The sequence below is a fragment of the Engraulis encrasicolus genome, chromosome 8 (assembly GCF_034702125.1).
Source record: "Engraulis encrasicolus isolate BLACKSEA-1 chromosome 8, IST_EnEncr_1.0, whole genome shotgun sequence".
Lineage (NCBI taxonomy): Eukaryota > Metazoa > Chordata > Actinopteri > Clupeiformes > Engraulidae > Engraulis > Engraulis encrasicolus.
In genome coordinates this window covers 8,569,747-8,596,870 of record NC_085864.1, presented here as the reverse complement: position 1 = coordinate 8,596,870, position 27,124 = coordinate 8,569,747, and the positions used below count along the sequence as shown (strand labels likewise).

General features: G+C 41.1%; 2 protein-coding genes and 1 long non-coding RNA gene across 4 annotated transcripts; 2 read left to right on the top strand and 1 right to left on the bottom strand.

The window, feature by feature from the left end:
* Positions 1-10,986: 10,986 nt before the first annotated feature.
* Positions 10,987-13,390, bottom strand: LOC134454136 (uncharacterized). Its single transcript, XR_010035800.1, has 3 exons — positions 13,305-13,390; positions 11,905-11,985; positions 10,987-11,258 (listed from the first exon to the last, which is right to left on the bottom strand). It is a non-coding gene; the product is annotated as an uncharacterized LOC134454136 (long non-coding RNA).
* Positions 13,391-14,448: 1,058 nt separating this feature from the next.
* Positions 14,449-22,993, top strand: blvrb (biliverdin reductase B). The gene is made up of 5 exons (XM_063204940.1): positions 14,449-14,691; positions 17,942-18,103; positions 19,095-19,184; positions 20,586-20,717; positions 21,765-22,993. The coding sequence occupies exons 1-5, from the start codon at positions 14,607-14,609 to the stop codon at positions 21,917-21,919; spliced, it is 624 nt and encodes a 207-aa protein (XP_063061010.1). The 5' UTR covers positions 14,449-14,606; the 3' UTR covers positions 21,920-22,993.
* Positions 22,994-23,532: 539 nt separating this feature from the next.
* Positions 23,533-27,051, top strand: sertad3 (SERTA domain containing 3). 2 transcript variants are annotated; one of them, XM_063204287.1, is made up of 2 exons: positions 23,533-23,735; positions 24,266-27,051. In XM_063204287.1, exon 2 carries the CDS (start codon positions 24,266-24,268, stop codon positions 25,154-25,156), a length of 891 nt encoding a protein of 296 aa, XP_063060357.1. In that variant the 5' UTR covers positions 23,533-23,735; the 3' UTR covers positions 25,157-27,051. The 2 variants fall into 2 exon arrangements, with proteins under 2 accessions (XP_063060357.1, XP_063060356.1); XM_063204286.1 differs by having other exon boundaries at positions 24,263-27,051.
* Positions 27,052-27,124: the final 73 nt, after the last annotated feature.

Sequence of the window (27,124 nt, the reverse complement as noted above, 5' to 3'; positions counted from 1 at the left end):
ACGAATGCAGGCTCGCGCCGCTTATTTCCTCACTGACATACTTCGGTCCCCGTATTCGCTCAGTCATAGGCTACTCGTCAGACGGCATCTGTACAAATAAATAGGCTGACAGGGATACGATGGCGGGGTTCTTATAAAACTAAATATCAATCCAGTGTCGTGTGTCCAGAAATCATGTTAGGGGATGTAAAGGGAGCCTCTGCGTCCTGCTTTTTGTTGGTGGCTTGATCAGGTATCGCAGCCGGTGCGTTCGGATATCCCATCCACCCGATAGCCTACGCGCTCCCATTCCCTGCGTTCTCAATGATGCTGAGGAAAATTCGGCAGCAATATGATGGGGGTGTCTACCTCCTTTTTCATTGGGCAGAGTGAATGAGATGGGGGTGGGGGTATGGGGTGGGTGAGGCGGAGGGGATGCGCTCTGCAACCGCACGGTCTAATATTCATCTCCCCACTCACTCACCACCAGGCAGGTCGCTCGCCACCCCCACCTCCCGCCTTGATTAGGCTCCGTTCAAAGGATCTGAGGGGCTATGACGAGGGTTTTTCCTATTAATAATAGTGGTGGAAAAATGGCATATTTAACAGCTCAATCAAACCCCAGCTGTACACTTCATTTTAGAGGGTTTAAATTGCGGTTTAACTTAATATGGGATGCAAGCCAGGTTTGGACGCTTGCATTTTCTGTGCTTCCAAAAGATGCATGGGCCTATGCATTGTGCAAATTGACATCTGCTACAGTGAAGGGCCTTTTATCACTCTGGATGGGTTTAGTGTGAGTGTGTTCGCACACGTGTGTGTGTGTGTGTGTGTGTGTGTGTGTGTGTGTGTGTGTGTGTGTGTGTGTGTGTGTGTGTGTGTGTGTGTGTTTGTTTCATTATCTGTTTATTCTTTTTAAACATGTGTTTATTCATTATTTGTGTCATTGTGGCAAATCATAAAACATGCCATGTAGGCCTATATACTACAGTGTCATTGCAAATATGATGTATCCATAGATTGTGTTCAGACTGGACAAAAAAAATAAGCCTTATAATATATTTCATTTAGAAAAACCATGGCCCTTCCGTGGCGCTAACGGTAGCGTACGCCAGGCACTTTGGCAACCCTTCCCTGTCTCTCTCTCCCAACTCGCATCCTGTCTATCCTCCACTGTCCTGTCATGGATTGAAACAATAAAGGCTTGAAAAGCCCCCAAAATAATAATGATAAAAAACATACAGTTTCTAACAGCAAAGTGCAAAACAAAAGCTGTATGGGAAAGACACAAGGTCTGTTTATTTGTATGAAAAAAATAATTAATTATAACTAATAATCTGTTGTTATCAATTAAAGCTGAGGTAGTTCACTAGTTAATTCCTGTGGTAAAAAGCCCAAGTAATGATGCTAGTTCTTATGATGTACTTGAGCTTTTCCATCAAAGAATGAATGATAGGAGGCTATCATCATTTTTTACTACTATTATATATTCAAGAGTGGGAGGTAGCTAATTACATTTACTCAAATTTTGTAATTGAGTAGCTTTTATGAGTATTTGTAATTTTATAAATGCCTAGTTTAAAAAAAAAATAGTAGCCTACTTTTACTTGTACTTGAGTACATTCTGACCTTATTCAATTACAGAACCTGCCCTGAGTACTGAGGAAAAAAATAGACTGATAGGGATGTAACTGAGGTGTTCCCGCGCAGTCCGTCCACCTCTGGGCCGCAAGCTCGCCACCTCTTAGTCAATGCATGGGTTTGGGTGTGGGAGGCACAGCACGATACTGGTGAACTTAAGGAACAATCCGATAGCCCAACGCTACCGATACTGTATGAGGCTTCGGGAGGGAGGCTTACTAACGCTCCACACCACACTCTGCTAGTTGGCCTCCGTTACACTCACCCTTCTAAACCTCACTCCCATCTCGGGTCAACGGCACCAGTGTAACTGAGGTGTTCCCGCACAGTCCGTCCCCCTCGGGGCCGCGAACTCGCAACTTGCAACTCCTAGGCAACGCATTGCATCGGGTATGGAAGGCACAGCACAATACCGTTGAGCTAAAGGACCAGTTCGCTACCATATGAGACTTCAGGAGGGAGGTTAACTAACATTCCACACCACACTTTGCAAGTTGGACTCCGTTACAGACACATGAAATGGCATGCACAATGATAAAACAATCTGCCAGAAATTAAAGATTATGCAGGATTGCACACAGCATTTCACTTGTCCCACTTATCTTGGATCAGTGTATTGGATGATGACTGGTGCCAAGCAAGAGATAGAGGTCATGGAGGGCGATATTGAATTAAAAGTAGCCTTGAATTAAAAGTACTTTTGCTCAAATTACATATTAGGTGGGGTACTTTTTTACTTTTACTTGAGTAGATTTTGAGATAAGTACTTTTACTTTTACTTGAGCAGAATTTAAGCAAAGTAAAGATACTTCTACTTGAGCACCATTTTTTTGTACTTTTTTTCTCAGTGTATATTATATATAGGCCCCTACTATTATTATTATACTATAACTATTGACACATAATCACATGAACCCTGGATATCCAGGGAGAGAGAAGATGGTTTGCTCACATCATAAGTGCATAGAACAGCATAGCACCTAGGAGTCACTTACTTCTTCTACTGTCAGTATGGGTTTCCCAATTGTTTGGAAACTGCAGTCACTCAAAAATTGCACTCACATGGTTGACTGCTAAACATCTTGCCCCTCCTCACAGCACAAATGTTTGGAAATGGGAAACCTTTTTTTATATTTTTTGGGTACTTTATGACTTCATTTAGGACAAGAAAGTGAGAGACCGACAGGAAACGAATGGGGAGAGAGAGATGGGGAATTATCAGCAAAGGACCCGGACCAGAATTGAACCCGGGTCGCCAATGTAGCAGCCCATGCCCTATACTGTTAGAGCAGGGGTGGGGATCCTATGCCTCGAGGGCTGTTTGCGGCCCATGAGGCCGTTTTATCCGGCCCCCGATATAATTTAATGTTATACTGCTTCACATGAAATATGACATATTTTGTAAGGGAATCAGAGAAAATGCATTTGCAATACAATTAAGTTATATTCGGGGGACGTAGAGAAGGTGAGGTCTGTTTTAAAGGTGGCTGCCTTCAATAAAGGCCGAAAGTGCAGGGGGAAATCCTGGTTTGTGTTCATAGTACGGCCCTCGGAGGACTTTTACGGCCCTCAGATGAATTCGAAGTGGCCCTTCGAATGAAAAAGGTTCCCCACCCCTGCGTTAGAGCCATCTCAGTAGACTGAACCTACAATGGACAAGAGCACAGCATTTTGCTGGCCCTTCCTAATGTCATTATATGACTGTGGCCTAAGGCCAGTGGTGGAACAATTGCACATGGGGCCCCAGGGCAAGACAATTATAGGGCCCTCCATATGGCCTGCCCTGGTCACAATAGGGCCCCTATTACCAACACAAGAGGGCCCTGGGCTCAGGGGCAAATGCCCTGCTCGCCCTCCCCATATCTCCACCCCTGTGGCCTAAGGCCAGTTATCTTCTTTGAGTAGGCCTATGGCCTGAGCACAAGTGCAAGGGGTCAAAATATAAAGCAGATGTAAAAGTAAATTAAAAGCCCTCCCACCAAGACATCTTATGATCAGCTGATTCTGAGCTGTCTGTATCAAAGTTATGGCTGGGATTTCACGTTTCGGTAACACTGTCAAAGGGGTCATTGCAGTTTATCCTCTACTTCATTAGATACACTAGAACTAGATTCATTACATTAGAACTAGTCTATGACATTTAATGTAACAACTTTATTATATCACGTGGTAGTGCTGTAATAACACAATAATTCATGTAATGTAATAATGTAATTAATGTAATCACTACAAGGCCTACAAAAGAGAAGAGGGAGCAAGCTTCTCCTTTAACTACGGATAGCCCATGATGGGAGGAGTCTGTGTCGTATGGAGATAGAACAGTATCAATATTAAGAAATGAATGTCACACCACTCACCAATATATTTCGTGATCCACAAACAAAAGTAATGACATTCACAAATATAATTCATACATTTCATGATCCACAAACAAATGTAACAACATTCACAAATATAATTCATGATGCACAAATGAATGTAACCCCATTCACAAATGCCAGCGCAGTTCTATTAATTTGCAAACCGGTCTACATATATTCGCAAACCCTATACATATTTGTGACTTCCATTGTATTTGTGTGTGGATTTTTGAGACTGTCCTGACGGTATATGACACACAAATGTGCTCAGCCAATCACATCAGCCGGCGTTCGAGCGTAAGGTTGAAGACATTGCGCTTCTATTACGCAGAGAAGGCTACTAGTGCGAAGCCACCATAGATCTTCATACACCGATCAGAGGAAATAACCGGAAGTAGAGCCATTACTGAAGTGCTCCCTGACGTAAACTCGTAATTGAAGCGTATGAAGTTCCTGACTTTCACATCATCTTTGTACAAATATGTCTGGATCTGGACTAACGTGTGCCGTAATCGGATGTCACAATAACAGCAGAACGCTAAAAATGTGGAAAAAGAGCGTATGTGCGCTTCATAGTCCACAGTTTAAAGAGGATTGTCCTTGTTGTGTGCCCTACGGTGTAAACCGCTTCCCCGGCCGTGCTGAGGATGAAGACATTCGCAAGATATGGATTAAAAACGTACACCGAAAGGACTTTGCCCCCAAACAAGTATTCAATGGTATGTATTTTTATTTCTAGGTGGTTAGTGTAGTTAAGTAGGCCTATTGTAAGCCAGTGTCTATGTAACATAAACTGGTGGTGGCAACAATTATTTAGCTTGGCTAGCTAACGCTAGTTACGATTATTTAGCATTCTTTCATTAATACCTAAGTTTCCCCAGGAGTGGGAAGAGCACCATGAGCCCCATGGTTATCTGTTCTGTGTGTCATGGTACATTTGTGTGCTTATTTTCGATTATTTGTGTACGTGTGTGCCCTTTGAAATGAAAATGTGACCCTGGCAACTTAGCTAATTCTTTTGTTATGCTAGCGGAGTTTTGGCAAGGCTAGCCAGGTTACACTGACTTTAATAAGAAGTCAGGCTAGGTTTTGGTAGCATCATGAGCCCCATGGTTATCTGTGCTGTGTGCCATGGTACATTTGTGTGATTATTTACGATTATTTGTGTATGTGTGCCCTTTGAAATGGAAATGTGACCCTGGCAATTTAGCTAATTCTTTTGTTATGCTAGCGGAGTTTTGGCAAAGCTAGCCAGGTCGTGTGACTGACTTCAATAAGTCAGGCTAGGTTTTGGTAGCTTTTGTTTTGTCCATAACCTAGCCCAATTTTATTTTCATCTCTTAAATCGACCACCATGTCTGTATTTGTAATAATGTTTGGCATTTTATTGGAAATAAAGTGGCGGGGACAAGCTAGGTTAATCTCAAAAGTGGTAGTGTCTGAGAATGACTGCAGCCATGGCAAAGATAATTTTCTGTTTCATGTGTAACAGTCAATTATATTTTTTATCGCATCTTATCCCACCCTCCTTAGGTGTGTGGAGTACACTTCCCTGACGGCAGACCAACGCAGGAACACCCATATCCCATAATATGGGATATGAATATAGTGTAAGTTTACATGTATTTAACAAATAACTTCAGTGCTTTTTTCTTAATTACCTTAACCATATGTTGTTAAAGTACTTTTGGAGCGATTTGCCTCCAGACGTTAGACTCTCTCCCATCTGCCACTACTTTTTAATCTAGGCTAAAAAAAAAAAAAAAACTTCGTTCTTGACTCTTAGTTGTTATGCTTTCTCTCCTTAGGGCACTGCTTTTATGTAACTAAATTGCCTTTCAACACTTGTGTCTTATTATTCCATGCAAGAGTCTACATCTGCTAATTGTAATATAATGCAATGTGAAGTGACATTTAACCATATCGCGCCGGATGCATCATCTATGATGCATCAAATTCAAAGCCCTCTCCACGCTGACACAAAAAAAATCCATCTCAAAAACATCCTGCGTTTTCATTTCCAAACGTCCTGCAGTACGCGGAAACCGCCACAAGAGAGCAGCGGTCAACAACAAGTTGATCACAGCTCGGCGAAAAATGCAAAAATGGAGTAGAAGCGGTTTTCCTGACCGACGCTGAGATATCGACAAATTGCAAAAGGTTTGTGTACACATTTCCGAAATATAACTCTACATCCTTTAATTTGAACACTTGCTTTGTGCAATTAATCAAGGAAGAGTTTATATTTTTACACCGTGTTGCAGAGAGATCGTGCTAAAACTGATGAGACATATAAGCACCATCCGGCGGTGGCAGGAAGTCAGCCATCAATGCATTTGCTCCATAGGGAAACTTACAAAGCATACCACGACGATCGTTTAACAAAACACACAAGTTGTTTTACTTCAAGACAAAGATATTGCCTTAAGAAACACGTTTTACTTGCGATTTTGAAAATGTAATGCAAAATGTTGAAATTATGATCTCGTAAAAAATGCATTGAAGTGAATGGAGAAATGGTCCAATTGTAGTAATGGACCCATATATTCAAATTACACATCAAAAATGAATAATGATCTATATTACACTCATAAATAGGTTGTTAAGCATTCGATCAGCTATGTTTTTACATAGATTTTAAAAAATTACCCAACCAGGCTGTGGGAAATGTAAAATATGGTCCTGCTAAAACAAGGATAGGCTTAAAAAATGGCAGGATCTCACTAAATATTTAAAGATAATCCTCAAATTAAATTGTCTGACAACTTTTTTAAATATAAAAAAGATGCAAATGCATTCAAAGTCATTTTTCAATGGTCATGAAATTGGAATTTTCATTTCCTTTAAAGGGATATACCACTATTTTGGGGCTTATTACAGTTAAAATCGTTGGGCAGGGTTTATAAAGGTGGTAAAGTGTCTTATTTTTCATGTTAAGCGTTGTCTTGCTTTAAGACAAGTTAAAAGAGGGAATATGTCGCTAAGTTAGTGAAAGTCAATGTATCCGTGTAGCATTGTAGCATGCTACATGGATACATTGACTTTCACTAGCTTAGCGACATATTCCCTCTTTTAACTTGTCTTAAAGCAAGACAACGCTTAACATGAAAAATAAGACACTTTACCACCTTTATAAACCCTGCCCAACGATTTTAACTGTAATAAGCCCCAAAATAGTGGCATACCCCTTTAAAGCCTGATGCATCATATATGATGCATCAAATATCTCAGTGACCTTAACAAAATTTTGATTTTTTTTTTTACATTTCTCAAAAAGGGACCAATATTGAAGCAAATTCCAAAAATATATAATTTTCTCTCATTGCTTTCATGGTTCAGGTTTCACAGGGTTAAAGTGTTCTGTAGGACAGTGGCGTTGTAATTAACTGTTTTAAAAGCTGTTGGTGTTTTTTGTTCCTTCTCATATTTATTCTCAGAAAGCACCATCATGTGGAAGACCACCCACAAAGAGGAGATGTCTCCAGCCCCCAACAGAGAGACCATGTGATGAGCCCCCTGTGACAAATTCTGATACCGAAGTAGGGCATAGCTTGGAGGATAGTCTGTCTCCACACCAATGTGATGTTGGCACTCAGTGGCCAGAGCGTAGTGATCATGATTATTGTTCGATGAAGTCAACAAAAGATGCAAGCACACAAACAGATCCTACACCATCACTGTCAGCTCATGACATGGATGATAAAGTGTCAAAATTTTACATTGGACTAGACATCATCAGCTTTTGGCAACTTTTGAACACCATCATTGGCTTTCTTCCACAGTCGAAGACGTTCAAATTAACAGTCCATGAACAGCTACTGCTGGTCCTAATGAGGCTTCGGCTTGGCTTAATGTTCACATATTTGGGATCAGCAGAACTACAGCCTGTGATATGTTCGCAATGTGGAGAGCAACACTTTCCCAAGGGAAAATCTTTGAATAGAGTAAGACCCTCAAGTTTTCTTGAACACTATCCCAATGCAACATGCATCATAGATTGCACTGAAATATTTGTCCAAAGACCGAAGAACTTGGGGAAAAGAGCAAAAACATACAGCAACTATAAGCATCACAACACCTACAAAGTCCTCTATTGCATAGCCCCCCAATGGTTTTGTGATGTATTGTGTCAAAACTGTTTGGTGCCAGAGCTAGTGACATTTTTATCACAAAAAACTGTGGATTTCTGTCACATTTGATTTTTGGTGATCAGATTTTGACAGACCGGGGATTCACAATTGGAGATGTTCTTCCTCCAGGAGTGACATTGGCTATTCCAGCACTTACACGTGGATGTACACAACTATCAGAACATGAAGTCACAAGAACCCGCCGTCTCGCCAATGTCCGAATTCATGTTGAACGTGCAATAAGAAGGTTAAAATGCTTCAAAATTTTGAGTAATGTAATTCCAGGTTGTTTAAAACATGTTGATGACATTTTGACTATTTGTGCAGGCCTGTGTAACCTTCTTGAAATCTTACAAACATGTTTGGCATACACTACACTTGTCCCTGTCTGTAGGCCTACATGTCAGCATCATCTTCCAACTTGTCAGCGATAATATGCCCAAGATATTTTGTACTGCTTGACACACAGTGATTGCCCTGACAGGTAAAACGTTGGAAAGACTTCCTGAACACAACACTTTTTTTGCATTGTACTGTATTTTTTTGCATTGTACTGTAGGCCTACATCAAACTCAACCCCAGAGCACACATTCAGAAGTTGCTGAAACTCAACAGTGCCGGGGACATGGGCCTAATAACCAGATCATCAAATGGTTGAAAACGGTGCATGTGTTTTATTGTCTGTGTCTAAATCTCGTCATACATCCAGTGTGTTTTGTTTTTTTAACAGACGTGTTTTCACAATGACACTCTGAGAATTTACTTTTGAACAAAGTGTCTTGTGTATAAAATGGTGTGCAGACAGCCGGAGTGTGTGTGTTGCGTAAAGGAGCAAGTGCTTTGCAAAGATACCAGCTGAAAGTGTAATGCTTGACTTTTGATTAAGGTAAAGCAGCATGTGTTTAAGTTATAGTACCAACAACTGAACAATATGCTACTTTGGTTTAAGCATCGGCCTATTGTGTTTAAGCAGTAGCCTAGGCAAAAACTGTAACAAAGTAAAAACAAAACAAAGAAAATATAACTGGCGAATGAATTAAGAACCTGAATTTTCACCAGCATTTGACCGGTTGTTAATTTAAAACAGGCATGCATATATATCTATATCTATCTTTAGAAAATAGGCCTACGTTAACAACAGGGAATCTTTATCTTTTCAGGTCAAGGTGGCCTAAGGTGCTGGGGGAAACTCTCTCTCTAGGCTAGGCCTAATCAGAAAGCAAGGTGTGTGTGTGTGTGTGTGTTTTTTTTTTTTAAACCTGTCATTAAAGGGACACTGCAAGATTTATAGTTGTTTATTTCCAGAATTCATGCTACTCATTCACTAATGTTACATTTTTCATGAATATTTACCACCACCATCAAATTCTAAGTATTCATTATGACTGGAAAAATTGCACTTTTCATACATACAAAGGGGGATCTCCTCCATCATGGTCTGCCATTTTGAATTTCCAGAAATAGCCATTTTTAGCTGCAAAAATGACTGTACTTGGGCCATAACAGAAAATCTGAGTTTATTATTTAGTAAACTTTCATGAAATATACTTTCATCAAATTTGGCAATAGGCAACCCAGTTACAATGAGCAGTATAGTTGCAGTACCCTTTTTGATGAGTGGAGGTGCAAAACGCACACCAGAAACAGAGGTGCTGGCAACCAGAAAAAGCAATTGTAGAAGGAGAGAGGTGCCGCACACTCACAAGTTAAATAAACAGTTTTTTAATGTGACACACCCTTTTTGACCATTTCCTGCAGTGTCCCTCTAACTGATAAAATAAAGCCTTGTTGGCCTCAACATGTCATTAATTTCACCATGTAAATTGTGCCTTGCAAGAACTGATATTTTGAGGCAGTGTTAAGACAGTGGGTTGCACCAGCTGATTGCTTAGGCTACTTAACCACAGCCCTTTTAGAAGACATCACCTCCCGTCCTCTCCTTGTGGTAGCGTCTCCAGCAATAAGTAAGGATTTGGCGCCCCTTAGTGGCAAGCTGTGCACCCAGCGATGAACAAACAGACTGCAAAACTCAGACAATCGCATATTATGTGGCAGAGGTAATGATAAAATGATGTCTGGTATAGTCAGGAGGTAATGAAAAAAGCCAGTATAACATTTCCCAATCAATATATGGGGGATAATGATTAATTAAATTGAATGTGTGACAGTGGCACCAGCTCTCTGTTAAGACTGGACACCACAGGTCAGCTCCTGTGTCTATTCCACAACACACTACAGCAAGATTTTACATTACATTACATTTCACTTAGCTGACGCTTTCATTTGTTCAAAGCGACTTACAACTATTATTTTTCAGGATATTGGTTACAGTCCCTGGAGCAATGTGGGGTTAGGTGCCTTGCTCAAGGGCACTTCAGCCATGGATGGAGGTGTAGGGAGAGGTCGTGGGGGATTCGAACCGGCAACCCCTAGATTGAAAGACCAACTCTCTAACCACTAGGCCATGGCTGCCCAGATTTCTCACAAAGAGCTGCATTGAAATGACATTAAGAACATTAGTAATTAATAACAAGTTGCCTAGTAAAAAACACACCAGCAAGAGTCATTTAGTGTATTGAGCACAAGTAGCTAGGTTGTTTTTCAGTTCAGCACATATAAAAAACACCATCGAGTAAGCACACAGTATTGAACTATATTACATTCACTATCTGTATGCATTTTAATAACTGTGTAAATAAACAATTCAAAACCGCTAAGGTTAATTCATTTTCCTTTAGCACTTAAGCCTACAGTATACAGTATGTCATACCTTTGTCAGGTGCACTGATTCTCATTGATATGATGAGATTAGATAAAACTTTATTGTTTGTTACAACCATGAAACAGAAAATTGTCTTTGGCGTGACTTCAGTGATTCTCACAGACATTAGACAAGGCTTGACCAAAAAAAAAAAAGACGACCACACAATACATTCATGCTGCAGCTGGACAGTTCATATCTTGTTCAGTATGGTCACAGCTGAGGGGATGAAGGATTTCTTGAAAGATGATTGATATATACATATAACTGAACCAAGTGTTTCTGCACCGTATTGAACAATAATCCTCTCAACATTAATCCAAGTCTCTCTGTTGGGGGCTGGAGACATCTCCTCTTCGGGGGTGGTCTTCCACATGATAGTGCTTTCTGAGAATAAATATAAGAAGGAACAAAAAACACCAACAGCTTTTAAAACAGTTAATTACAACGCCACTGTCCTACAGAACACTTTAAATCTCACTTCACATTGCCTTATATTACAATTAGCAGATGTAGACTCTTGCATGGAATAATAAGACACAAGTGTTGAAAGGCAATTTAGGTACATAAAAGCAGTGCCTAAAGGAGAGAAAGCATAACAACTAAGAGTCAAGAACTAAGTTAAGAAAATGTGTGTGTGTTTTCTTTTTAAGCCTAGATTAAAAAGTAGTGGCAGATGGGAGAGTCTCTAACGTCTGGAGGCAAATCGCTCCAAAAGTACTTTAACAACATATGAAGAGTTCAGATGCAAAACCCCCTAACTCCATTTCTGAAGACCTGTACGTCTATATTTTTAGAGAACCCTGTTGTTGGTTTGGTTTACATTCATGTACTTGATAATACATATAAAAAGTTATATTACATAAATACAATTTAAAAAATATGCAATTTTGATAGCTTTGTATTAAATAAAAATGAATTAAGATTATTTTCTGAAAAGGCACTTAGGGGGTTTTGCATCTGAACTCTTCATATGGTTAAGGTAATTACGAAAAAAAGCACTAAGTTATTTGTTATATACATGTAAACTTACACTATATTCATATCCCATATTAAATATGGGATATGGGTGTTCCTGCGTTGGTCTGCCGTCAGGGAAGTATACTCCACACACCTAAGGAGGGTGGGAATAAGATGAGATAAAAACAAATATGCTTGACTGTTACACATGAAACAGAAAATTATCTTTGCCATGGCTGCAGTCATTCTCACAGACATTAGACAAAATACAGGACAAAGCAAGACATGTACACTGAGGTTGGATAGCGAAAATTATCTTTTGTTGAGGAAGGGTTTTACAGACATGGGTGTAATTTTCAGTCTGGGTGTTGGGGGACATGTCCATAGGCCTACCACTTTTGAGATTAACCTAGCTTGTCCCCGCCACTTTATTTCCAATAAAATGCCAAACATTATTACAAATACAGACATGGTGGTCGATTTAAGAGATGAAAATAAAATTGGGCTAGGTTATGGACAAAACAAAAGCTACCAAAACCTAGCCTGACTTATTGAAGTCAGTCACACGACCTGGCTAGCTTTGCCAAAACTCCGCTAGCATAACAAAAGAATTAGCTAAATTGCCAGGGTCACATTTCCATTTCAAAGGGCACACATACACAAATAATCGTAAATAATCACACAAATGTACCATGGCACACAGCACAGATAACCATGGGGCTCATGATGCTACCAAAACCTAGCCTGACTTCTTATTAAAGTCAGTGTAACCTGGCTAGCCTTGCCAAAACTCCGCTAGCATAACAAAAGAATTAGCTAAGTTGCCAGGGTCACATTTTCATTTCAAAGGGCACACACGTACACAAATAATCGAAAATAAGCACACAAATGTACCATGACACACAGAACAGATAACCATGGGGCTCATGGTGCTCTTCCCACTCCTGGGGAAACTTAGGTATTAATGAAAGAATGCTAAATAATCGTAACTAGCGTTAGCTAGCCAAGCTAAATAATTGGATTCCCAGATTCACGCTCCCATCTCATTACACTCCCATTTCATCTCGCTCCCACTAGCCAGACTAACGGTACCACCGCCATATTACGGAGCCAGTTATCTTGTTGATGTTAGTTTTTTGTTTCTAACCCTAACCTTAACCCTAACCCTAAACCTAACCCTAACCTTAACCCTAACCCTAAACCTAACCCTAACCCTAACCCTAAACCTAAACCTAAACCTAACCCTAAATTGCTTGTATGTGGCAGTATATGATAATACGTGAAATATAATCGGGTGGGGACCGCAAGTCCGGGAGTGATAGAAACACCGGGGACCGCACGTCCGGGAGCGAACTCCGTTGGGAGTCTCAGTCTGTATGCCAATAATTGTTGCCACCAGTTTATGTTACATAGACACTGGCTTACAATAGGCCTACTTAACTACACTAACCACCTAGAAATAAAAATACATACCATTGAATACTTGTTTGGGGGCAAAGTCCTTTCGGTGTACGTTTTTAATCCATATCTTGCGAATGTCTTCATCCTCAGCACGGCCGGGGAAGGCATACAGACTGAGACTCCCAACGGAGTTCGCTCCCGGACGTGCGGTCCCCGGTGTTTCTATCACTCCCGGACTTGCGGTCCCCACCCGATTATATTTCACGTATTATCATATACTGCCACATACAAGCAATTTAGGGTTAGGTTTAGGTTTAGGGTTAGGGTTAGGGTTAGGTTTAGGGTTAGGGTTAAGGTTAGGTTTAGGGTTAGGGTTAAGGTTAGGGTTAGAAACAAAAAACTAACATCAACAAGATAACTGGCTCCGTAATATGGCGGTGGTACCGTTAGTCTGGCTAGTGGGAGCGAGATGAAATGGGAGTGTAATGAGATGGGAGCGTGAATCTGGGAATCCCGGGGAAGCGGTTTACACCGTAGGGCACACAACAAGGACAATCCTCTTTAAACTGTGGACTATGAAGCGCACATACGCTCTTTTTCCACATTTTTAGCGTTCTGCTGTTATTGTGACATCCGATTACGGCACACGTTAGTCCAGATCCAGACATATTTGTACAAAGATGATGTGAAAGTCAGGAACTTCATAAGCTTCAATTACGAGTTTACGTCAGGGAGCACTTCAGTAATGGCTCTACTTCCGGTTATTTCCTCTGATCGGTGTATAAAGATCTATGGTGGCTTCGCACTAGTAGCCTTCTCTGCGTAATAGAAGCGCAATGTCTTCAACCTTACGCTCGAACGCCGGCTGATGTGATTGGCTGAGCACATTTGTGTGTCATATACCGTCAGGACAGTCTCAAAAATCCACACACAAATACAATGGAAGTCACAAATATGTATAGGGTTTGCGAATATATGTAGATCGGTTTGCAAATTAATAGAACTGCGCTGGCATTTGTGAATGGGGTTACATTCATTTGTGCATCATGAATTATATTTGTGAATGTTGTTACATTTGTTTGTGGATCATGAAATGTATGAATTATATTTGCGAATGTTATTACATTTGTTTGTGGATCACGAAATATATTGGTGAGTGGTGTGACATTCATTTCTTAATATTGATACTGTTCTCTCTCCATAGTGTCGGGGCGTCCTTCTTCCTGGAAGGGAGGCAGTATCACGCCCCCTGCTTGCGCTGTGTTGCCAAAGCTACATGTTCTGAACCCAGATAACCAAAAGCGAGCGACAACAACCGACTGCGTCAAACACAGAGTGCCTCTTAACTGTCGTTGAAACAGAGCATTTTCCACCATGGCTGGTTCTATTAAAAATGTGGCGCTATTTGGATCTACTGGAATGACTGGGCTGGTGACCTTACCGCAAGCGGTTGCTGCAGGTAGGGCTACTACTACACAGCCGAGTGCTGTCACATTACTCATGAATGACACATCCGTGCCACATTACTATTACGCATACATTGTGAATCAATGCTTTCTTAATTTTGTGTATTCGGTCCAATGACGACCAATGATGGTGTCTGTGCGTTTTGGTGATGTTTTACGTCAGACTGCTGCAACACTACATGCCATGTGGCTTGTGACAAAGACAACTGGACTATGGTAATGGTCCACTGCAACAGCAGCCCTCTCCACATCTGGGGTAAACACTGCGGCTGGGCCAGGCGGTTGGATAGGTTACTAAAGCGCATTAGGGAACCGCGCGTAATGCTGCAGCCTGAAATGCACTGTGCCGTTGAACTGCCTAAATCAGCATCTTGCCTACACCTACTGTTGTCATGGTCATAAGGCGGTAACGAAACCGTCAAGTCATAGTTGAGTAAGTTACTTTACTGCTGAGTCACGTTTTTAGATTTGCCAGCGTGATGAACTGCTTGATAAAGTCTTTATCATCTGCTCCAGGATGGGTGGGTGAGCAAAACCCCAGACCAACCCTTAAGCTATTCCATCCCATTGCAATGTGTGAACATCTCCACAGTTTGAAGACATGATTCATTGATTGGTTTTAATAAGGTAAATGGGGTAAAGCAACTCGTAGCAGATTATTTGGTTCTACAGTAGTTGTGGCCAGTTTTTATATGACTAAAACAACTCGCATTGGCCACTCCAATAACCACAGTAAGCCCACATGAAATCATTACACAAACTTCATGCAGATACTCTGAGTATTAATTAACTGATTTGATCAAGTCCATGCCCCAGAGTTGTATTAAGTAGAAGTAAAAGTACAATATGATATTGCATGATCTCATCACAATACTAGTGTTGCATTTACATCTGTAAAAGTACTTTAACTTCTATTTTATAAAACTCTGCCCTGTTCACGGTTATTACCCAGCACAAACTTGTGTCTGCTTGCATTGTCCCTCATCTGATTTTATCTGTGATGTTAATCCATTCATATCTGGGAGAACGGTGGTGAAAGGTTCTGAAAAGCTTTTGAAGTAGCCTAGTCAAACAACACTTTATAAAAGACATTCTATTTTCCTCTAAAGGGAATTCATTTTTAACATAATCGCTTTAATCCTTAATCCCCTACCAGCAATTTTTGGTGAAGGTAGGCAAGTCTGCTCTATTCTGGAGGAATTTGGTGTGTGTCGTTTAATGACAGCATCGTCGATGCGGTGTGTGAATGAACATGAGGCAGAGGCAACATTGCTGAGCTATAAAGAGCTTTTGAGATTCAGTGTTTCCTGCAGAACATTTCTTAGTCAACGTGGGAGAAGGATTAGTTAGTCAGTACAACAGAGACATGTAACTGTCATCAATGGAAGGGCTATGTCGTGCTGTTTTGTGTGAAATATTATATGGAGGGACCCTGGGAAAATTAAATGTTTCATACTGTAGCCCCTTACCAGACACACTGTCCCGCCACTGGGACGTAATAGTCACTGAAATAACTTACAGTTTTTCTCAATTGGTTTGGCTAATTTCTTGAAAACGAGATGACATTTCTATACATTTTGGGTCATTTGGCTAAACATTCTTACACTTCTGCACAACAGATCAGATAACTAGCAAAATGCCATATACCTCGCAAAACAACTCATTCTTGAATCAGCACTAGACCTTCTCCCACATAAATGGTCAGTACCATCAAAATGGCATAGATCCTTCTCAATTGCTTTGGCTCATTTGCATTCATTTAGTCCTTCTGTCAAAAATAAACTGGATGGTTCAGCATAACTACATGGATCCTCATGACTTGCTCATATCACTCCAAAAACAGTTTACCCGTGTGCCAAAACTAAATTCCTTCCCCACATATATCATCAGTACCCCCAAAATACATTGTCCCTTTGCCATTGTGTAAGCACTGCAAGTTAAAATGGTTAGATGTTTTGTCTACGTTCAACTAACAGATTTCAACTACGTATAAAAATGATAAAATGAGTGAAACCACTGAAGTTTGACAACACAGACAATTTACCAAGGACATTTATCAGTAACTTTCTTTACTGTAAATTCATATACAGAAAGTAATGCCCATATATTACAGGTTTCTCATGGGTTTGGCTCATTTCTCAAAACAGAGATAACATTCTCAAAATAACATGGACAAATCCCAAAACAACTAGCAATTGTTCAAAACAGAATGTTGTTTGGAAAAATGTCAAGAAATTAGCCAAATAACAGAGGAAATTGTAGTATACACGGTTGTAAAATGTTCTACAAACTAGTTAAGTTACAATATCATCTGGCCTGTTGAACACTGTCATGAATTTACTGTTTAATGATATTTTTAAAATATTATGTCCTTGACTGTTTTGACAATTGTGTAGACTACTTTGCATATGATGACTTACACAATCATGCTGACAAGTTTTGGGGAGGGCAATCATTACACTGAGAATTGTCTAATTCGTTTAGATAAACAAGATCAATTTATTTGGAAAATGTGCTAAATGTATGCTCAATGTGTCAACTGAAGGGTATCTGTACATAGTCATCTGCAGAGATGTACTAAACATTTGAGACATGTACAAAGCATTTGATATTTGATGAAAGCAATGAGAAATTCCATTCTGTTTTGGAAAATTGCAAGTTGGTTTGGGGATTTGTCTGTGTTGTTTTGAGAATGTCATCTCAGTTTTGAGAAATTAGCCAAACCAATCAAGAAAAACTGTAACCACCAAAGTACCACTACTATGACAGTGCACAAGGTCTTTAAGTAATGCATTACGACTTGGTCATTGCCATTCTGGTAACAGCTAATTTATAGCAGGGATAGTGTTTTAAGGGCTTACAACAACAAACAAACTAAATAAATCGGACCTGTTGACATCACTGAATGTTCTCCGGGCTGCTGTGATGCACAGCGTGCCATGTACATGGGGGCGCAGGTTAGAGTCAGTGTCTTTTCCCAGCTATACCGTTTCTGTCTTCCTCTCAGTAGTTTCTTGTCACATTTTTACTATCTTATCACAATAAATGTACTAAAAATGCAAAAAACAGGTCTTTGCATTGGCTCAAATGACTAAGCCACTGCATTGTTATTCATGACACCCGGGTTTGATTCCTGAGCTTGTTCCCCAATCTTTCCCCATATTTCTCACTTCCTCTCACACTCTCAAGTGAAAAAAGCCCAAAGCGAGAACATTCTATAAACAGAAACGTTATCTTTCCAAGGCTACAACGTGACGGTGCTGGTGCGCGACCCGGCCAGGCTGCCGGCGGAGCATAAGGCCTGTAGAGTGGTAGTCGGGGACGTGCTGAAGAAGGAGGACGTGAAGAAAACCCTGGAGGGACAGGACGCCGTCATCATCGTACTGGGGACCAGGACTGACCTCAGTGAGTTTTTAGCAGACGAGCATAGTGAAAGCCAGCCTGGGTAACTCCCCTTGTTTTTGTAACACTAGACAGCATACAGTGCTCACTGCACACATCGAAATTGCATTTATGCCCCAACCGTGCAAGGGGACAGCGCCAAACGGCACCCCAAGGGAGCAGTGCGGCGGGACGGTACCATGCTCAAAGTGCCTCAGTCATGCCCTAACCACTTACCCATGACTATCAATGGGAGTGAAAAGTAGAAGTAGAAGAAAAATAAAAATCTGACCTCACTGAATAACTGTCTAATGATCAGCTGGTTCTGAGCATGTTGGATCAAATTTGCGGTCGGGTTTTTACCTTCAATAAATTGTATTTCTGGGGATCACAGTGTATCTTCCTCATGAGATACTGTGGAATAATTGGTGTAACTACTATGTATTATCTTCTCAGTGACACAAACTCACAGAACAGAATTAAGAAATATTAGTGTGAATTGTGTAGGCATATAGGCAGTACCTCTTCAGTCCTGTAGGGTGGCTAGAGAGGAAAGCTATGAACGTTCATGGGAATTTTGCACTACCTACTGTAGTCATCTCTACTGACATCCCAACTTTCCAAGTTTGCACTCTTGCTATAGCACGGCTATATCACAAGGGGGCAGCCTTAATGCATGAACATGATCAGAGTCAACGTTCATCACTCAGACATGTACACTTGCAAGGAAGCAGGTCACTAAATTGAGTTTTTTCATCACCAGCCAAAATGGCTAGTAGATGTTAATCTTACTAGCCAAGCACAAACTCACTAATATTATACAACGAATACAATAGACAATACACAGTGTCTTTCTTTGTGTTTAATGTTAGAAAAAGGCGTCCATAATAGTCTGTAGACATGCAACAATCTGAAATGAGTTCATTCACTGATGAAATTACTATATGGTAGTGGTGTATTCTGACTCCGTGTGATGACTGTCTTGGCCTCTGTTTCTGCATTTGTCCAACTGCAGGTCCAACTACCATGATGTCTGAGGGGACAAGAAACATCATAGAGGTCATGAAAGCCAGAGGGATTCGCAAAGTTATTGGATGCATGTCCGGTAAAGTACTGCATTTCCCAAAAGCCTTCCGCAATTTCATATTATTTCTTCTACGTTAGGCTAATAATTACTGTAGGCTATGTGGATTGTAAGCAATCTGTTAATGCTTTGTATCACATTGATGCTGGATGCTGCGTATGCTGCATTGACCTAGGCGCTTGGGGTGACATGGAGGCTACATTCTGGCTCATGAGATTGGAGATTTTTTTTAATTAAAAATGTGGGTATATGAATGAATACATTCTAAGGTAAGAGGAGAGTCTTAGCTTTTAAATGCCACTCATTTCATGTTTTCATGTACCTCAGAGGAATTGAGGTTTTAATAGGCTGAGGGCACCTTTTCCCAAAAAGGGTTTAGGCATTTAGCAGGCGTTTTTTGCAGGTGCCTTAGGCTAAAATTGGTTAAACCTTGCCTGCATATGGCAGAGAATTATGGATGTAGAAACCTATAGTAAAGAAGAAGGATCACCGCACACTGGTGGACTTAGTTTTGTTGTTTTTTATTTAGGTGAACAATGCGTTTCACATTGCGCTTTGTCAGGTTCACTTTGGCTCAGGCTCACTCAAAGTGAACCTGACGAAGCGCAATGCGAAACGCGTTGTTCACCTAAATAAAAAACAGCAAAACTAAGTCCACCAGTGTGCGGTGATCCTTCTTCTTTACTATGGATTACTGATGACTGCACTTCACAAGCACCTGGAACCTGGCTGTGCTTAGGAGTTCCAGATCTTTGTAGAAACCTGTTCTACCAGTTAAACGTCACAGTAATAAAGTTTTGTTTGCAAGTTTAATGTGTATATATGGGACGTTCCTGTACAAATGTGGTGTCAAAATTTATTTGAGTGTTCCGTGAAATGTCTGTTTACTCGGATGTCCTGAAAGAGGCATAACCTAAAACAGTATGACTCTTCTCTTGTTGTCTTTCAGCTATCGCATGTTTTAATAGTCTTGGCCCATTTCACCTGCAATCAAGTGTTGACGTCACCTGATTCATTAGTGTATTTGTTTCATTTTTAGGCAATACACTCTGTAAACTATGTGAGCTATTTGTGTCTTACTTAGTGACATGCATGCCTACTTACATACCAGCTGACTAACTTAAGTGTCCTTCAAATGTCTTTGAGAAAGATACTCAACCCCAAATCGCACCTGGTGGCTGGTTGGCGCCCTGCGTGGCAGCCACTGACTGCTGAGGGGAGACCAGGAATTGGCACCGTTTTGGCACCATTTATCAGCCAATTGACTGGTAGATTTTTGACAAAAATTAAAAATGTACCATTGAGTGACTGGTGAATTTTAGCACATATGTCAGTGGCTGAGAGAGTGGAGGAGTGTCTGTATGAAGTGAACGCAGTCCATTTAACTCATTTATTTGCTTCCTTCCTGTGCGTGGCGTGCAGCCTTCCTCCTGTGGGACCGCTCCAAGGTGCCCCCTCGCCTGGTGCCCGTCACGGAGGACCACGACAGGATGTACAGCGTGCTGAAGGAGTCCGGACTAGACTACGTAGCCGTCATGCCCCCTCACATCGCTGGTGAGATGGATGGAAGGATGAATAATCAGAGAGAGAGAGAGTGGCAGGCAGGTAGACTGGATGGCAGACAGGATGACAGGTAGACAGGATGTACAGCGTGCTGAAGGAGTCCGATCTATACGTAGTCCTCATGCCTTCTCACATTGCTGGTGAAACGGACGGACGGACGGACAGATATTCATACATACAGTACAGACAGATAGATAGACAAACAGGCACATAGGATGTATAGCATGCATCAAGAAGTCTCTCTGGACTGTGGGGTCGTGATGCCTCCACACATCGATGGAGGGATGGAGGGATGGACAGGCTGGATAAACAGCATAGCCTACACAAGAAGTGACTGCCATGCCACCACACATCATTGGTTAGATAGATAGATAAAAAGCGAAAGCCTGTCTGGGAAACTCCAACCCCCATTGTCATTGTGACATAGCACTCCACAGCTCACAAGTGCACACTGCACACAACGAAATTGCATTTATGCCTCACCCATGCAAGGTAGCAGCCCCCAATGGCGCCCCAAGGGAGCAGTGTGGCAGGACGGTACCATGGTGGTCAGGGTACCTCAGTCATGGAGCAGGATGGGGGAGACTTGGTGAGTCGGCAGTCAAACCGGCAACCTTTGGGCTACAAGTCTGATGCCCTAAGCGGTTAACCATGACTGCCCAATAGATAGATGGCTAGAAAGAACACCTCCCCCTCTGCACCTCATCTTCTTCTAGGTCGTCCCTGAATGACCATCAGTTATGGTCATTCAAATGGATTTTGAAAGAATAACTAGAAAAAGAAACAATATTTACTGTAGGGTTGGGTATTTATAAAGAACAGTCTTTTGTAAACAGAATTTAGGCTACAGCTTATTTAAAGTTGGGGTGTGTTCATTAAACATCCTGTCTACAATCTCTCTCTCTCTCCTGTATTTGCTGACGTTTGCTGTGTTTGTGATGTTGCGGGACTGAGGAATGCTCTCTGTGAATTATGTCCATATCTCTCTCTCTCTCTCTCTCTCTCTCTCTCTCTCTCTCTCTCTCTCTCTCTCTCTAGACAACCACCCTCTGACTATGAAGTACACGGTGACTGAAAACATGCTGAAAGGCAGAGTCATCTCCAAGTTTGACCTTGGACACTTCTTTGTCCAATGTCTCTCCACCTCAGACTGGGATGGAAAGACTGTTGGGGTCTGTGGGGAGTACAGTTAAAAGTTCTCTCTGATTTTTAAAAATATAAATAAAATGAAAACCTATATTTTTATATGGTATAGCCGAGTTTTTGTTTGTTTCTGAGTAACTGTGTTACTGACCCATACTGATGTACTAAAACTGGCATACAGCTTGTGTGTGTGTGTGTGTGTGCTCGTGCGCACGCGTGTGAGTGCGCGTGTGTGTGCACGTGCGCAGGTGTGTGTGTGTGTGTGTGTGTGTGTGTGTGTGTGTGTGTGTGTGTGTGTGTGTGTGTGTGTGTGTGTGTGTGTGTGTGTGTGTGTGTGTGTGTGTGTGTGTGTGTGTGTGCATTTGAGTTTTTTGTGATAATGTGATTAACACAGCTAACAGAATAAGTAGAAATACAGTGGCCATGATCTAAAAAAAAACTTTTTGGGGAGACTGTACATCTTATTGAACATGAGTTACAAACTCAAAGCAATGTAGGTCATCCCAAAAACATTTCAGTTACTGGTTTACACAGTAGGGTGCAAGTTTTTTTTTTCTCTCTCTCTTAAATTGATAAAAATGATTATTAAACTTTTCTTAAATGGAATCTGTCTCACATGTTATGTTTCTGGTTGTTGCGTTTTGTTTGTGTATAATGTTTGTTTATTATGATTTAGAGCAGGGTGGGGAACGTTTCAAGGTCTGTTTACGGCCTTTGAGGCTGTTTCATCCGGCCCCGATGTAATTTTAATGTTACTGTTAATGTTTTAATGTTATGCAGCTTCACATGAAATCTGACATATTTTGTAATGCAATCCTAGACAATACATTTGCTATATACACTTCAGTTATATTCAGGGGACCTAGAGAAGGTGGGTCTGTTTTAAAGGTGGCTGCCTTCAATATAGGACTAAAGTGCAGGGGGGAATCCTGGTTTGTGTTCATAGTATGGCCCTAGGAGGACTTTTACGGCCCTCGGATGAATTTGAAGTGGCCCCTCGAATGAAAAAGGTTCCCCACTATTTGGAGCATAAGAGTAATTTCAACAAATTTGTGTTAGACTTATATCTAGATATATATTTTAAGTGAACTTGAAATAAAAACCCACTGTTTGAAAAATAAGAATGCATTCTTTTCATTTTTTATGAGAGCAATTATGAGTGCCATTTCAGTGTGGGAGTGACCTCTTATTAAAGGGCATATTAAATTGGCAGCTGCCCTTGTATTTAGCATTTTACAGTAAAAATCGTGTTTGGTAAAATAGGCCTACTTAATGTAACGAAAGGAATGTCTCGTTTGTCTGATATTCCAACCAACTTTGGAAAGACAAGCATCACAGGGGTGTATATGGTGGGTATACTGTAGGCCTATAGTTGAGCATTTTTTTGAAGTGGGTATATACTGTATATATTTGTGTTATTCAAAACAATGGATCAATCAATTTTAAGTGGGTATACTGAAATCCCTGAAATTAAGAAGTGCGTATACCCGCGTTCTACGTAGACTACACCACTGAAGCATCAAATCTAACACGTCTACATGATATCTATGAAAGCATGCTATCACGACTACATATCCCATGAATCTCTCTTTCTCCTAGTGCGCTTGCTCAGCTTGCCCGCCTCCTGTGCATTCTCGAAAGTTGAATCATTAGGCGGCGGGAAGTAAGATGTGTACTTTGTAGCAACTCGATACCTTCAGTTACAACTGTTTACCTCAATAATTTATTAGGCTTTCTCAAGTGTTGTCGGCGTGTTACTTTAGATGTGCCATAATTTTCGTGATCAACCGAAGACTATTTACTCAGTCAAGGTGTTAAGTGTCTCAAATATCCGAGGCGTAGACGCGGATTCCTCCACACTGACTAGTAAGTAAACCTGGCTAATTTTCTGTGGCTAATGTGCTACATAACTTCGCGGCAAAAATACGCATTCTGGGCATATGGGTAGAGCTTTGTATTCTAAAGTCTGGCATTAGGCAAACGGCCAATTCTCTGTATTACTTTCCTCTTACTTTAGGAGGCGAATTTTGTTAAAGCCCGAGTGAGGCGTAAAACAACGAGACGTTCATTTTACGAGCCAAAAACAGGCTGTGATTCCAGCTGTGTAGCATAGTGTGTAGGCTATTGCCTGTGGGAATGAGTTGTTGGCTAAGTAGCCAAATAAAGGCGATAAGGCCAATTACCAGTGGCCTCTGAATTTGTCGTAAATGTTAAAACATCTACTAGAGAGCACTGTTTTTAAAACAAGTAATTTGTTATTGAATTCAGTCTTGTGTTGTGGGTTTGTTTTCTTTTAAAACTGCACGTTGCTCCCCTTTCATAAACATGTATGATGTAACATTACATTACGGTAACAGCTCATAAATGCACCCTTTTGTGATTTGATATGGTAGAAGATGACATCCAAAGGCTTGAAGAGGAAGTTCCCGAGCGAACCCGAGGAGGAAATAGGCCCAGCGTGGGAGTACCAGCGGCAGAACGTGCTGGACATCTCCATTGAGAAGTACCAGCGGGACCTCGCCCTGGTGGAACCGAGCCTGCGGCGGTCCGTGCTCATCGCCAACACGCTGCGTCAGATCCAGTCTGACGAGCTCATGCCAAACCCGGACGACATGGACATGTCAACCGTCATCCCGGCCCAGTCATCGCCATCACTACCACCTCCTCCTTTCCAGCCCTCGGTTTCATCACAACAGCAAAGCAATTTCGTCCACCAGCCATCCTTTCCCGTGGTAGCTGACTGCCCTTCGTTAATGGAAACTGGTGGGAATGACTGGATGTCCACTTCGGCTGAAGAGGAGTTCTCCCTCTCCACAGCCATATCGTCCATCCTGAAGGAGCTGGACGGAGAGGGTATCCAGGATGTTGTCAGCCATCATCATCATCACTCCACTGTTGCTCCACAGAGGACTCCCTTGGGCTCGGTAGAGAACGTCCCGGGAGTTCTTGAGAACCGGACCAGGAGCTGGTGGGCCGGGGGCCAGAGGGGAGGGGAGGAGCGTGGGAGAGGGTTTGAGGTCCTCAGTGCCCCCAGTAGTGCGGGTGTCATGGGTGTGACCCGCACGGCGTACATACACGACATGGCCCTGGACAGCCTGCTGTTGGACATGGACATGTGTGTGTTTGACAGAGAGCTGGGTGGCCGGGCCTTCTCAATGGTTAACAACGAGGAGCTGGTGAGATATCTGCCTCCTCTCTCTACGTCCAACTCTGGTGTACTTCCCTGTCCGAATGCTAAGGACTTGCATGAACTCGAGCACATTATGGAGATTCTAGTGGAGTCCTGAGACCATATTGTAGGCAACTGTAAAGGATGACAAAAAAGTTACACAAATGGGAGAAATGCCAAGTATTTTATTATCGAGCCATAGATCAACAGCCCCAATGAAGATGCCCGTGTTCATGTCTGTTGATGTGGTCAGCAGAAGCACAACACTAAGAATTATGCACCATGTTTCAGTGCAGAACTAATATTTTGTATTTTGCTATGTGTTTAGTTTTGTAATTACCCCACCCACACACGTATGGGTATATGAGTCAGTAAGGTGTCATCACTACACTGCATGAGTAGGCCTATACTCTCAAGAAAGTTAGGCATACATTTACAAAATGGCAGTCAGTTTAGAAGGGGAAACACTCTTTTCTTTTCACTGAGGGCGGTGGACAGGCATGAAACTTAGTGCTTATGGGCCCCTGTGTTGGTATCCGCTTTTACAGCAAAAAAAAAAAAAAACATCAAAGGAATAATTGGACATAACCATAGTGGTTGCAACCCTTTTCAGTAGATTCATATCCAGACGACAAAAGGTACCATGTGTTCCCTGTTTTCACTGGACACACCAAATTCAAGGCAGCCGATATACTATTCATCAATTGTTTTCTTTTTCAAACCCGTCGAGTGTAGGTCCTACCTCAGTGTTGCTACCAAAGTACCACTGCCTGTTGGTCTGTTTGTCTGACCCTTTATGTATTACAGAAATGTAATCGTGACTGAAGGAACTCTTATCTTTTCTATTGATGGGGAATTATCATAGTAGGAAGCAACACATTTTTGAGCTGCACATGGTGCATAGAACGAAGTAAGTTACTCTTGAGCCTTATGTGTAGACTGTGTAATGACATGAGATTACCTGGCCTACCGTACGTGGTTGAAACAATTTATATCCGTGATCTCTTGTAAGCCTGTTGACATTTCTTTCTAACATTCAGTGTAAGACTTGACTTTATAGATATGTTATATAGATAGTTGTTTTTATTATTATGTTTATTTTCTGCAAATGCAGTTAAAGCAATGTTTTATATATCTAGTCTAGCCTTGATAGATTATAAAGATTAATCTATTTCAGTTGACTTTGCCTTTATTTTAAGTTAATTTTGCCTTATTCATGTATTTGTTGTTGCATTTATTTGTTGTTGTTTTTTTACATTAATTATTGTATTTTGTTCGTGGCATTTACAACCTATTCTCTGATGTACCTGCCTACATATTTTTTTTTTTTTACCTTTACTAGTTTGGCTGTTACGTTTTGGAAATGCACTTTGCTGTCTGGGTGACTGGGTTGGGTCATTTTTGTAACAGAAAGAAAAACATTTTGTACTTTGATATCAAAATATGGTATACAGGTTAATGAAATTAAAATTTAGAAAGCATAAATTCTAATGGTTGCCATTTGTAATGGGCTGTAATGACTTCAATATGTTTGTAAAAGTATAATGAATTACAGTGAATTGTTGAGATTTAATGTGAATTCAAATAAGGCTATTTATTTTGTACAATACTATCAACAAAGTGAACTCCTCATTGCGTAGGCTAGATTGTGAACTGCAATGTGATGGAAGTGAATATGCATCTGTAATACACTGTTACTGTTGCTCCTTGAAGGTGTGAGTGGGGAGAGAGTAAGCAAGGCAAATGTTGTGCAAGTCATACCATACTGTATATGTGTGCATTTGCCTGAGGTTAGACTGAATGACTTGCTTTCCTCTCAGTTGCTCTCTCTCTCTCTCTCTCTCTCTCTCTCTCTCTCTCGTATTTGCTGTGTTTGTGACTTTGCCTTAGGGGACTGAAAAATGGTCTCTGTGAATTATGTCTATGCAAACACTTCTGTTTTTTTTAATGTAACATCCATAATACATTTTATAATGCATCATCTTTGTGCAGGGGATTATTTGAATCTTGTGTCCAGACATCATTTGTGAAATCATGATGGCATGTACAGCAAAAAAAAAATCTTTTATAATAAATTGCTATACTT